The 14,146-nt window shown below is 43.0% G+C and overlaps 1 protein-coding gene across 1 annotated transcript in view; it reads right to left on the bottom strand.

The window, feature by feature from the left end:
- The window catches only part of DGKQ (diacylglycerol kinase theta), a 75,412-nt gene extending 61,480 nt beyond the window's left edge, over nucleotides 1-13,932 (bottom strand). The window contains exons 1-2 of the mRNA XM_079959251.1: nucleotides 13,538-13,932; nucleotides 660-739 (exon numbers count right to left, since the gene is read on the bottom strand). Coding sequence (XP_079815377.1) covers nucleotides 660-739; nucleotides 13,538-13,907 — 450 coding nt within the window. The 5' untranslated portion in view covers nucleotides 13,908-13,932. The remainder of the gene's footprint in view (nucleotides 1-659; nucleotides 740-13,537) is intronic.
- Between the last annotated feature and the right edge of the window lie 214 nt (nucleotides 13,933-14,146).

Below are 14,146 nucleotides of genomic sequence, written 5' to 3'. Positions count from 1 at the left end.
TATAAAATCTCTAAACTAAAAAGAACTGTTCTTCACAAGTTGTACAATTCCATCTGACCCTATTTAGCCACCTACATGTAGATACTATCATAACTGCATTTGCTTTGATTATATTTCTATGAACAGAACTAAAGGCTTCAGATATCTCCAGTTTGTGTTCCAGTAAACAATAGTAGCAATAATTCTTATTTTCGAAAGTAACAGGGAAAAGTTCAGGCCAGACTGAAATACTGAATACAGTTTTGAAGATCTATTATAAAATGTCCCAAACTCTTGCAAGATAGGAGTTTCCATTTATTATCCTTGCACAAGATTGACCACATGTTGTCACACAATGTATTATATTGCCTTATTTCAGTTCTGCTAATTGATATTTTAACGCTGCAAATTTTTCAGATCTTTGGGACAGAATAAATACTGCTAGGCATTTCATTACCTCTTCTAGTTGTTAACAGAATTAGTATACTGAAATGTTAACCTACACCTTTGTTTAGGGACAATTTGTTATTTTGTTTACTTGTATTTCTCCTACAGAAACATTTCATGGCACACCAAAAAGCATATAACATCAAATGGTTTTCAGCATAAAGGCAGATGAAAGGGAAGGAGAAAGAAACTCAAGAGTTAAGCAGGAGATGTAGATACTTGGGGCAACTTACCCTTACAAGACTTGGAGCAACACAAGAGCATGGCATCTTCACATGCTTCAGGCACTTCTCATGAGACATAAAATTGCAAACTGTAGAAAAGAAAGGATGTGTGTTAATTGGTCATTTAAAAAACCATTAAAATTCCAATTATACCATTAATCCCGGATTCAATGTTGTATTGTGTAAAGGAGTCCTTGCTTTTTTCTGTCCTGAAACTGCTGTTAGTTTCATTAGATGACCCCAACTTCTAGTATTTTGAGAGAAACTTCTTCCTATCCCTTTTCTCCATACCACCACATTTTTTTTATAAACCTGTCGTGTCCCTCCATACTTGCCCAAAAACAAACAAACCCAAATGTTGTAGAATTTCCCCATAGTCCCAGGCCCCTGGTTATTTTGGTTATGTTCTTCTACCTCTTTTCCAGAACTAAGCTCTCCTTTTTCAAATTCTGTAAGGGTACTATGCCTTCTGAAGTTTTATTTTCAATTCATTTCTTAATCATCTGCAGCATGGAATTTGCATTTTTCACAGCTACAGCCTACCTTCTCCTATCTGAAAGATGGGGACAATAATTGCCTACCATACAGAGATAAAGTATCTAAAGCAGTCTGAAGCACTGAATTCTGCTATATAAATTATTCAGAAAAGTGAAAATTCAAGCAAACTGCAAAGAGCTCCAAATCAGTTTCTCCAGATTGGGTGACTAAACAACTAAATAGCAAAGGCAGGTCAATGAAAGCAAGTGTAAAAAGAGGCACATAAGGGCAAAAAATCCTGTTGTTGCATGCAAGCTGATGTCTGAACTAGCAGTGACTAGCTAGGAAAGACATATTGGGGTTTTAGCGGATAGCGCAATAAAAACATCAACCCAGCACATGGCAGCTGTGAAAAAAGAACATCTTTAGTCACACCTTGTCATTATGCTATATCAGTGCTTGAATTCCACATCCTGTTACATCTATTGTCACATGTAAATCTTGTGATCAACATACAGTAGTTTGAACCCATTTCTTATTCGCTTTGACTTCTTCCTATGTGGCGTCACTGGCAAGGCAATTCCACATTTTCTATGTTGTCTTGTAATTCCAAACATGTTTATTTAAGTCCAACTGAACTCATTTAGACTTGACTTCCTCATGCGTATGCCTAGGCTTTCAACCTTACTCACACACTTTGACAGGCAGCACCAGTTTTCAAGGAGACAATGGCTGTTCTTCAGATGCTAAAAATTTAGCTGCCATTTTAAAAGGGCTCTGTGGGATTTGCCATCTTTTGATCATGTGCTACTCATTTTGTTTGAAGGGTAATTGCTTCTATTTTCCATTGTCCTCTTCAGCAGATGCTGCAGCTGAGCACAGATGACCTTGAAGCTATCAGCTACTGGATGCAGAAGCAGAAGCCTTTATTGTTTGTAGCGTTTAGGCTGAATCATCTAAGTCGTTGCTTTATCTATCATATCTGTTTTAAGTCGTGCTGATTAGAGTTCTCAATCAGAACCTAAATTAATATGCAAAGAGTGGATCCTATTAAGTGCTATATAGTTGATGACAATTTGAGCTCCTTGGACTGTAATACAAGAAACTGGGAAAGTGAGAGTTTAAAACTTGTTTTTGCTCATTTCTGTGCTATACCAGTTTATATTAAATTTAACTTCATAACAGTTAAAAAAAATTTTAACTTCATAACAAGAGCTACTAATTGACAATAATAAAGTATTATTATTATTATTATTATTATTATTATTATCTACTAAATTGCCTACAAAATATAAGTTTTGTGGCCAATATCTGTCTATTTCACAACATGCTTTCAAAAAATGCTTCTGTAAATATTTAATGGAAAATAGTATTTTTGTCTGAATTATGAATAAACAAATCCTTTCTAGGAAACATGTTGGTAAATATGGTATGACATCAAGGTGATATATTTGCTTTGCAATACCATATAAAATATTTTTTGAAAGAACTTCCTCATTAGTGTGATCATTATTAGCCAAGGCCCTGCTAAAGTTGTTCATATTTTCAACGACTTCCATGGACAGGGCCTTTTATTCAGTGGCTGACAACTGAGGAGGCAAAACATCTCACATATAGAAAAATGACACATTTCAGCAATTCTTTTCTTTCATAAGCAAAAGAAGAAAAGAAATAGAAAAAAGTCCTTAAACTTTTTTTAAACCCTCTACCATTTTTTAAACAGCGTAAAAATTTTATTATCCTAGGTGTAAACAAAAACTATAATAGATTTTTAAATTGGTCCAGTTTAACCGGGGGGGGGGGGAATTCGTTGGTATCACATTCCAAAACTATAGTCTTAAAGACAAAAGCAAGTGCAGAACATTGGACCCTCACAATGCAACTTAAATTCCTCACTGAATTATTAGGAAGCCCTGGAGAAGAAAACACAAGAGATGCATAGGTAAAATACTGGGCTCACAGTAAATAATGGTAGGGGTCTAATACCCATAATAACCTAACAGGGGTTTCCCCCGAAAAGCATATTATAAGGAAGAGTTCAGAATTTAATCTAATTTAAGGCCATTTCTACCATGCCTAATTTCCCAGAGAAACCACAGGCAGCTAATGAACTTGCTCAACAGAAAATTCCATACTGATATTCAGCCATTGGAAAGCGAAGCTAGTATCTACCTTTCCTTCATGTCAATCAACTGCTCCTTTTACATATAAGATAGAAAACTGTACAAATTGTAGAACTGTTGAGCTATTGCAGACTCAAGCAAACAGCCCCAATTAGTTAGTTTCTCAAACCCGATGTATCATCATGTATGGCTGGTGGCTTTTCTTGTTATGAAAGGTTTTGAAATAATTTAGTAGTAGTCCTGGAAATAAATTTGGCTTCCGGATGGATAGGCAGTTGAAATGTTTTGTTTTCCCCCTTCAAGACTTCCAAGTTCCACATCATAAAAGGTCGTGCCTTCCATTAGTTGCAAGATATTGATTCTCTCGGTCTGGTTACAAGTAATTGATGTATTCTGCTCCACTTGTTATCACAACCTCTTCTGTCTTTTGAATCAAGGATGAAATTGCTTCTACAGGCAAACTTCCAGAACTGAATACTTTGTTCCAGTTTTTTAGATTAAGTGCATGTGAGAAAAGAGTATCCGGTAAACCCAAACTGCTTCTGAGACAGGAACAAGCGGCTCAGAAAACCTTATCATTTGAACTTGAGTTAGTTATCAAGGTTATCAAGATAGGCAAAACCAGTCTGTGATTAATTATGAACCTAACCATGTGTGTGTGTGTGTGTGTGTGTGTGCACTTCTTCCCAGGTGAGACATGCATCCTGGGTTGAGATAATATCTTCAATGCTTGTAGTATTAAAAAAAAAAACACAAGGAGGGAGGGGAGCCCTAGAATGTGGCACTCAGCAATTCTCCTGGGATAAGTAGCAATTGCCTCCAAGCAGCTCGCAGCCTACACATCCCTATGAGGGACACTCATGGGCTCCAACAGGCAAGTAGCTGCTAAAGGCTGGAAGAGACAACAGCATGACACTGTGCTCAGAATGGTAAGACAGAGGAAGAATGGCTGGACTACTTGGAAACACAACAAGACTGGGTAGGATTCAGTAGTAAAATCAGCAGCAACTAGGCCCCGGACAACCTTCGAAAACCTCCTCCTAACAACAACGGGACATGGCAAGGGGATGGTATCAGCAATATACAAAATACTACTCCAAAATCCCACAAAGCTCCTAGACGTAATCAAAAAACAATGGGAGAACGACATAGGCTATGAGATTAACCCCACTCAGTGGACCAGAATATGGTCTAAACCTCCCTTTAAATCCGTATCAGCGAAAAGGAAAGAACTCACTATGAAACTCACTTACAGATGGTACCTAACACCAAGGCAACGAGCGCTAATACGCCCAGGAACCTCACCAAAATCCTGGAGAGGATGCACCTCCACAGGCACATACCTCCACATGTGGCTGGAATGCCCCAAAATCCAACTATTCTGGACAACAATCATACAAGAAATATGCAAAATAACTAAGCAAGTATTAGAAGTCATCCCAGAAGTGGCCCTACTAAACATCTTCCAAGATAATAATGCCCACTCACATCATAAAGAGCTCATAACCCACCTACTCTCAGCAGCCAGAAATATCATAGCCAGACACTGGAGAGACCTGTCAGGAGTAAGCATGGATCAGTGGTATCAAATAGTCTGGTAAACAGCTTTATTAGAAAAGCTAACCAATAAACTCAAACTGACATGGGGACAAATAGAAGAAGACGCCTTCGTACCAGTAAGGCTCCCCTACATCACATACACAGCCCAACAAGACAACGACAAGAATCCACCAACAGCATACGAATCAATATGGCTAACCTGATACAAAAACACCCACCCACCCCACTCACACATGAAAACAAAGTTTACCACAGCCAATCACAAACACACAACCACACCCTAGGCCAACCCCAACCTCTCTCACCACCAAAGGAACACAAGCGAATAGTAAAGAGAACCTGCACAAGTGACGCTGACACAAAACCCCACACATACATTAAGTAAAACAGAAGCATTGCCACCTGACCCCACCCACATTCACCATGCCCCCCTCCACCTCTTTCCCCATTTTCTTCCTAAGGTAACACTAATGTCTCAACAAATGAAACTGACCTGTAGAAAATGTAACTTGAAAAAGGAGACACTGCACATACTTTTGTAAACCAAGAAATCTTTAATAAAAAATATGTTTTAAAAAAAACAAGACTGGGTAGGGAAGAAGAAGACAACAACACTGCACAGTGTGGCAATGGTTGAATAACTGTTTCCAAGATTAGCCCACCACCCCCATACAGTGGTACCTCTGGTTGTGAACGGGATCCATTCCGGAGGTCCGTTCGCAACATGAGCAGAATGCAACCCACGTCTGCGCATGCGTGGGTCGTGATTCGCCGTTTCTGTGCATGCGTGTGACGTCATTTTGTGCGCCTGCGCATGCGTGGGCAGCGAAACCCGGAAGTAACCCTTTCAGGTACTTCCAGGTCACCGCAGGACGCAGCCTGAAAATCTGCAACCTGAAGCAAATGTAAGATGAGGTATTGTATTCACTATTAGGTAAAAAATAGCTGCTAAATGGAAAAGTACATCTCAAAAATACACAATAAAGCAATTACCAGGTAAAGCTTGACAGAAATATGCACAGAAACTGCCTATCTAATTTACCATAGGGACATATAGACATCAAAACCAAGCTCACTATTGACTTCTAAATTGTGGGTTGACTGTGTGGCAAAGACCTTTTATAGCTGTGTTTCTTAGAAAACCAGAAGTAAAAATAGCTATTTCTAACCTAATGTTCATTCAATCAACATTGGGTGTATGCTTCCCAGGAGGGGAAGACTTAGCCTGCGTGGAAAGTAACAACTGCTACAAGATTTAATGGCACAAGCAGGCTTCACTCTGAGCACCGAGTGTAGTCCATCTTCCCATTTGGATGGATTTGGCCCATGGGCAGGAACTGTACTGCCCCTGTCAATTTAGTGATGCATAACTGTGCCCTGGTATGTTGCTTAGCAGTTATAGGCCACTGTTGATACCTGCTAGAGGACCTGTGGTATATGGGGGAGGCCCATACTTTTCACCAGGAAACCCCAGTTAGAAATGGAGTCAAAACTGTGGAAAAGATAAACAAGCTATCAGGAGGCTGTGCAGAATCTGAACCACAATGGCCAAGAAAATCAAATACAATTCTAGCACAGTGGAACTAACACCAGATCCTCAGGCTTATGCATGTATGGAGGGAAACCTAATAGTCCAATATCCAGGAGCCTGAAACAACTGACTAACTGAAGCAGAAATGTTACTCACTGTGGCAGTGCTGCAATTAAATGAAGAAAGAAGTTACAGCCAAAGACGTTTAAGTGATCTCATTTCCCTCTTCAACTTCAGTCTGGGTTATTATTTGCCAATGGGATTGCCACAACCCAAAATTTACTTAGGTTTCCAGAAAATGCACTCAGATGACTGCTAACTTTTATGAAATCTACAAGTTTTGCTCTTTTTTTTCTGAAACAACAGTCAGCATTGTGGGGCAGGGGGAGATCTCCCTAGAAAATCAGGGCCTTTATAACCATGTTTGCCTCACAAAGCAAGTCATGGTATTGAAACAGAAGCATTACATGAAGTATATAAAAACTCTCGATGGATACCTTAAGTCAGAGGTTTTCAACCTTTTTGACTCCACGGCTCCCTTGACTGACTACATTCCTTCTTCGGCACCCCTGTGGGGCTCAGGAGCCCAGTTATGTCACCCATTGCCTGAAGAGCTGGCAGCCTCTCAACCCTTTTCAAACACCCTCCCTTGTGGAGTGTTCCCTCAGCTTCCTCGCCTCCCCTCTCTCCTTGGGAGTCCTCTGGGCAACTGCTGCTGCCTCCCCTGGTCTCTGAGCTCCCCCACCCTGCCCCAAAGAGAGGTGTCTCCCAGAGGCATCATTCACCTGTGGGGCTCATAGCCAGAGCTGCTGCAATAAACAGCTGTGCAAGCCTTTGGGAGGTAGAGACGCAAGAGGGCATAAGAGGAGGGAGGGAAGGAAAGAGGTACAGTGTTCAGCATTGCCTGTGGCATCCCTGACCATCATTCAAGGCACCCCAGGGTGCCACGGCACACTAATTGAAAATCTCTCCCTTAAGTGATAAAATGTATTAACAGTGATCATAGGACCTATATCCAAATTGAAAACTTTTGCATGTTACTGGCCCTAGACTTCTCTCAAATTTCTTTTTCTGGTTCCTACAGAAACTGTCGGCTCTCCTTAAGAAATCCTTTGGCATGAAGCTCCCAAAAACATAGTTGATCAGTTTTGGTAATCAAGAGAAAGTAATAAGATCATTTCCTGGAATTGCAGTCCTCTTTTCAACAAGCAACCTTTGAACTCAGAACTCAGGGATGAGGACCAGATCAAGAGAGAACTGGGCACTCTTCACAAATATTGTATGTGTGATAAATAATGGGATTATGCTCAAACCTAACTATCTAACAGCACAGGAATTTTAGCAGTATTTTCACAAAGGGGTCAAAATTCTCAATTATCACATTGGATATCGCTTATGAGTTCATGGTTGAATCATCACTTTCTTTACTGCTAGTTAAGTGAATCAACTTTCAACGGATCAGTGAAAGAAGGTCTATGGCAGGTTCAAGCAATAATGGAATCAAGTGTAACTAAAATAAATGGGGGGGGGACATGCTGGGGAAATTAATTTGTACAGAGCAACTTCAAAAGGTGGAGGGATCCAAGTCAAAAAGAAAACTAATCTATCAGTGTTAGAAATTCAGATATATAAGCTAGTTGCCAAATGGCGTCTTAAACCAAGGTTACAGTCATCAAAATGAAATATCCATATCTCCTAGCCATGGCTAGATGAAAAACATTATATATGACCAGATCTAATGGTGAGTCATTGTAAATACTGAAGAAAATTGATGGCACAGACTTAGAGATAAAAAAAGGTAAAGGTACCCCTGCCCGTACGGGCCAGTCTTGACAGACTCTGGGGTTGTGCGCCCATCTCACTTAAGAGGCCAGGGGCCAGCGCTGTCCGGAGACACTTCCGGGTCACGTGGCCAGCGTGACATCGCTGCTCTGGCGAGCCAGAGCCGCACACGGAAACGCCGTTTACCTTCCCGCTGGTAAGCGGTCCCTATTTATCTACTTGCACCCGGAGGTGCTTTCGAACTGCTAGGTTGGCAGGCGCTGGGACCGAGCAGCGGGAGCGCACCCCGCCGCAGGGATTCGAACCGCCGACCTTTCGATCGGCAAGTCCTAGGCGCTGAGGCTTTAACCCACAGCGCCACCTGCATCCCATGACTTAGAGATGGAAGCATACAATTCCAACCAAGTAGGCTGAGCTGTTTGTATTGCCATTTGCTTCAGAACTCTTTTTAATAAGAAATAGTAATTAATCTTGTTTATTTTTTCTAATTTATGGATAAAGTTTTCAGAAATGTAAAAAAGATTAAAATTAGGTTAAAATGTAGCCCATTTCAGTAGCAGTCCTGAAAAAGCATTTCTGAACATTTTCAAAGTACTTTAAAACAAATTGTATGCCTAAACTTTGTTTTAATTTGCTCTGAGTCAAAAATCCCACAAAGCTTTAGCTTGTAGATGAACTCAAAAGTGCAATTATGCAGTCAAAATTGCTATTTCTTAACTGCAAATGTTCACCTCAAATACATTATATCCATTGTTTAAAACATTCAGAGCATAACCACACTGAGCAGACATTTTATGATGACTTTTCCTCTAGCCAAGGACCATTCATAATGAATGTAATTTATCAAGGTGTGAATGAAGGAAAGAATTACAGTCTTATGAAAGAGACAGAAATTGGATTATTGACTAAAATGGGACCAGGGATGAAAGGGAAAAAGCTGTGTAAAAGGCCATGAGAAGTATGACGTTCTTTACAAAAGAGACTATTATTAGTAAAAAGGTAAAGGGACCCCTGACCATCAGGTCCAGTCGCGGACGACTCTGGGGTTGCGGCGCTCATCTCACTTTATTGGCCGAGGGAGCCGGCGTACAGCTTCCGGGTCATGTGGCCAGCATGACTAACCCGCTTCTGGCGAATCAGTACAGCGCATGGAAACGCCATTTACCTTCCCGCCGGAGCGGTACCTATTTATCTACTTGCACTTTGACGTGCTTTCAAACTGCTAGGTTGGCAGGAGCAGGGACTGAGCAACGGGAGCTCACCCAGTCACGGTGATTCAAACCGCTGACCTTTTGATCGGCAAGCCCTAGGCTCAGAGGTTTAGACCACAGCGCCACCCATGTCCCTAATCTATGGGTCAATATTTCAATGTTTATCAGCTAAAGAAGCGACTAGAAAACAAGGAAGGAAAGATCTACTGAACATGTTCATGATAAGTATATTACTGCTTTGCATTGAAGTAATGATTAAGGCAAGCAATAACGTATCACCTTTACATCAAGACTTTCCTTTGTTATTTATGATAAACATTTTTGTGTAATCTTCTGTAAGTGAGTTCGCATAAGATTCTCTCTCTTCTCACACGCAAAATAGGCACTTCAGTGTTCTTGGTTTAAACTTCTTCCAAATTAGTTGATGCAAAAGAACTCCTGGTTGGTGCATAAACACACACACACACACACACACTACTGCATTGCTCAATTATACCTAGCTATATAGTATATGACTCATTCCCAGGGTTCCATACCTAGCTCACACCCTCTTTTTTATGTAATATGGATATGAGCAATGCTTAATCATAGTGCCACTCTAAATCTTTAAATAACGTATGTCACCCTTCTGTATGCGACCTTTGTGCTCAAGGCCATCTTATGATGTCTGCATCTTAGCAAGTTAGAACAGATCAGTGTGGCGTGTCAAGATGTTTAGACCCTAATGCATCAAGAACAAACAGGGACAACAGCTGCTTCCTCCAAAGGAAAGGGGAGGAAACAGCCCTGCAGACTCAGAAATTATGCATAGCACAAAACTTCAAATAGGCTCAATGCATCCAGTAACTTGCTTTACACTCAGGATACAAGGTAGGTAAGAGAGGCAAGTCTCAAAGCCAGATGATCCTTCCCCTTTTTATCATGGTTACTGTATGGAGAAAAAAAACAAATTATCTGGGGAGATCTTACTCCCAGCAAACTGGCTCCCACCTCAATAAAGACCAAGTAGCAAAGTATCATATTGAACAGGCTCTAACAGCTGGATGGAAGAAAAAGGATCTTTACTTGAAACTAACAATGATGTCAAAACCATGTTTCAGAAGGAAAGAATAATCTAGACAGGACGGAATGCATGCCACAGTGAAAATAATCCAAGTTCTGAAAAAAGGATAATTAAGTTCTTTGTTCAGAATAACCTTCAGGTTGTTCAGTATTTATTTCAACTATAAAATGTTGGTTTCTGGTGGAAGGCAAGACAGAGAAAGACAAACAACAGAAGTGTCATGCCCTGGCCAGTGGAGTTGTGCCCAAAAAGGCACAGAGAAAGTCCATTGTGGCAACTGTAACCTGGGTTTAAGGTGCCATTTGGCAATTACCTTATATATCCAAGTTTCTAACACTGGGCGCCCTTCCTATGCATATATGAAGCGGCCTCTACAGGCATACTGGCATCTGCACAGAGTTTTCCCATGCAAAGGTGATCCTGACTGGTCCAAGATCCCCATTCATATGAAGGAGCTCTATGAGTGTACATCAGTACATGCACAGAACCTCTTGCCATGTGCACCAAATGCATGGCATGGCTAACATGTGCAGCGGGGGGGGGGGGCACACAACCCTATTCCCTCTTCTCTCTTCTCCTTTAGTGAAACCAATACCATTTGCCTAAGTTGACCTACCAACCTCCAAGATGGAAGAAGAGCAGGCCATGAACAGGAGGCAATTTTACCACAGAAAACAAGGGACACTAAGGAGCAACTCTTCAGCCCACAAATAGCAGCCCATCAGCATGGAAGGGCCAAGACCCTGACAGTCCCAAAAGACTCAAGTGCACACAGAAGGGGTTTAACATTTACACCCCTTGTAAGCATCTGTTCATCTCTGACCCCTCAAAAAGAGAGTAAGTCCCACAGTAAGAGTAAGCCAGTCACAGAAAACCATAAACGTTGCACCAGTTTGCTAGCCTATGCATTCTAATCTACCTGTGGGTGACAGAGTTTCTTGAGTAATCAAATCTAACACAACCAGCTTCCACGGAATGACATGCTCTGAGATGATGTGACTAGTTTGTTTCTGGCAACAGAGAGGAAACTATGATAAAGGACTCAGCTGCTAAGTTTCTAAGTGCCAGGCAGCTTTTGAGGAGACAAATGTACACCGGTCTCACTACCCAAACACAATGCATTCTCAGGAAAGTTTTTTAGGCGAATGTTTGCACAAGACGTTGACGATTTCCATTTATTCCTATGGGGAAATTTCTAATGTGTTCCCAACCACAGAATTTTGCCCCAAAACGATGAAAAACCCAGAGAAACCTTCTGAAACCTTGCAAAAGGCAAACAAGGAAGGGCAAAATGCTTTCTTATTTGTCCAATCTTTCCCATCCTCCCACCATGGTTTCTGGTGAAACGGCTACACACAGGTCTGCCTGTTTGGATATCTGAATCAGTGGTGTGTATAGCAAGGTTTGGGTACTAATTCCTTGTGTTTGGATAAGTGAATTTTCATATAACGAGTGCTTGGATAACGGGACCTGCAAGTACTGACAACCTATTAAGCGGGAATTCCCTTATAGCTGTAGTGCAACAGGGAGGTTTTTCCCAGGGCAAAAAGAAGTGATGAGGAAAGCTTCATCTGATAGACCTCAAGATGTCAAGACAAAGAAATCTTGTCAGGAATATATACCTACACATACACATATACATAGCCACCTCTACAAGGGAAAGTCCCTGGCATCTGGCTCTATGGCAACCCAGTAAGTTTTTACCGGCACATAAATGGCACTAACAGCTTCACCCGAATGATACCAACCTGTTAGGCAACTATTTAAGTAACAGAAGCCCCACCTTGGCAATCTTACAAGGGAAAGTGATTTGCATTTGCTGCTGCAACAGGAAAAGCTTTTCCCAACACAGAGATGAATCACAGAATCGTAGAGTTGGAAGGGGGGGTCGTCTAAGGGTCATCTAGTACCACCCCCTCCAATGCAGGAATCTGAACGTGCAGCCCCCCATCCAATCTGAAACCACACCGGGCCCTGCAAATGTGCTAGCGGTTTCATTGCCAGAGGAAGGGGGGGAACCCACTCTGAGAGGCTGTTACCACCAGGAAGGGAAATGTTGGCAAACCTACAAAAGGAAGTCCTTCTGCTGCTGGTATGGCGATCAAGTGACTGAGAAAGCTTCACCAGCTGCATTTCTGCCTGCTTGCAGGCGCAGAGGAGACCTCGCAAAAAGAGTGTGTGTGTCTGTTGCCTAACCCTTTCTCTTGAGAACAGGCTGCCACTCACCCAAAATAGGAAGAAAAATGAAATCTGTCCCTAACACACACATACACCCACCCCAAACCACATTTCTCCTAGTGATAACACCCCCATCAGGAGTTGTGAGATTAACGTTCTTGCTTTTATTATGTATCATGTGTGTCTCTATGTGTGTGTGTGTTGCATTTGTATGTTGTGAACCGCCCTGAGATCTTCGAGTGGAGGGCAGCATACAAAATAACTAACTAACTAGATAGATAGATAGATAGATCAATCAATCCAGGGTCTCATACATACACACATACACACATAACCACATCAGCTCATTCGGCAGAGCAGGAGACTTTTAATCTCAGGGTCACGGCTTCAAGCGTCACATCAGGTGAAATATTCCTGCACTGCAGGGGGTTGGCCTAGATGACCCTTAAGGTCCCTTCCAACAATTCTATGATTCTTCTATGGATAATTTCCCCGATACGGGTCATGAGGAGATTATTCTTGTTTTTATCATGTATCCCGTGCATACGTCTACATTGTATTCATATGTTATGAACCACCTGAAATCTTTGGGTGGAGGGCGGCATACCAAGAAACATATTGATTAATTCAGGGTCTCACGCGTAACACACACACGAAAAGACTCCACATCTCTTCCACTGGTAATTCCCCCACTAGGGGTCCTGAGGAGATTCACGTTCTTGTTTTTTATTATGTATTTGTGTGTGTGTGTGTGTGTGTGTGTTTGGTATCCGTATGCTGTGAACCGCCCTGAGGTTTTCGTCTGGAGAGCGGGGTACAAATTAATTAATTAATTAATTAATTAATTAATTAATTAACTGATCGATTAATTTGCAGGAGCCTCCCTCCCTCCCTTCCACAGGCACGCGCGCGCGCGCGCTCTCGCTTTCTCCCTCTCCCCCCCCCCCCGAGCCCGCCGTTACCTTCGCACAGGTACCCGGCTAGCCCCCAGATGAAGTCGGTGCAGTAGTGGCAGAAGGTGGGCTTGGTGAGGGTCACCCTCTTGAAGCAATGCCCGGGCGCGTTCCCACGAGACGCCGCTTGTTGTTGATGCTGCTGCTGCTGCGGCGGCGGCGGCGGCGGCTGCTGCTTGGGCGACGCGGGCGGCGTCCGCCGTTGCTGGTGCAGCGAAGAGGCGGAGGACGACGACGACGACGACGACGACGTGGTGGTGGTGGGTAGCGAGCGGCTCTTTCCCCCTCTGCCTATGAGGGGGCTGGCGGAGGGGCTGGAGCCCCGGCTGCCGCCGCCGCCGCCGCCGCCGCCGCGCAGGGCGTGAGCTCCGTCTGCCATGCTCGCCCCGGCTCTGAGGGAAGCAGCGGCTCGGGGGTCCCCCGCCGAGAGAGAGCGCGTCCCCGTCTCTCCCTTTTCCCCCTCAGGGGCGCGTCGTGAGGAGACGGGTGGCGGCGGGCGGGCGGGCGGGCGGGCAGGCAGCCCCTCTCTTGCGAGACTTCCGCCGCGCTGCCAGGGGAAGCCGGAGGCGGCAGCGGCGGCGGCGGCGGCGGCTGAGGAGGCGGCCTGAGGGAGGAGGA

Source organism: Podarcis cretensis, assembly GCF_951804945.1.
Source record: "Podarcis cretensis genome assembly, chromosome: 17".
NCBI lineage: Eukaryota > Metazoa > Chordata > Lepidosauria > Squamata > Lacertidae > Podarcis > Podarcis cretensis.
The sequence above is the reverse complement of the archived record's forward strand: the minus strand, read 5'-3'. Positions and strand labels throughout refer to the sequence as shown.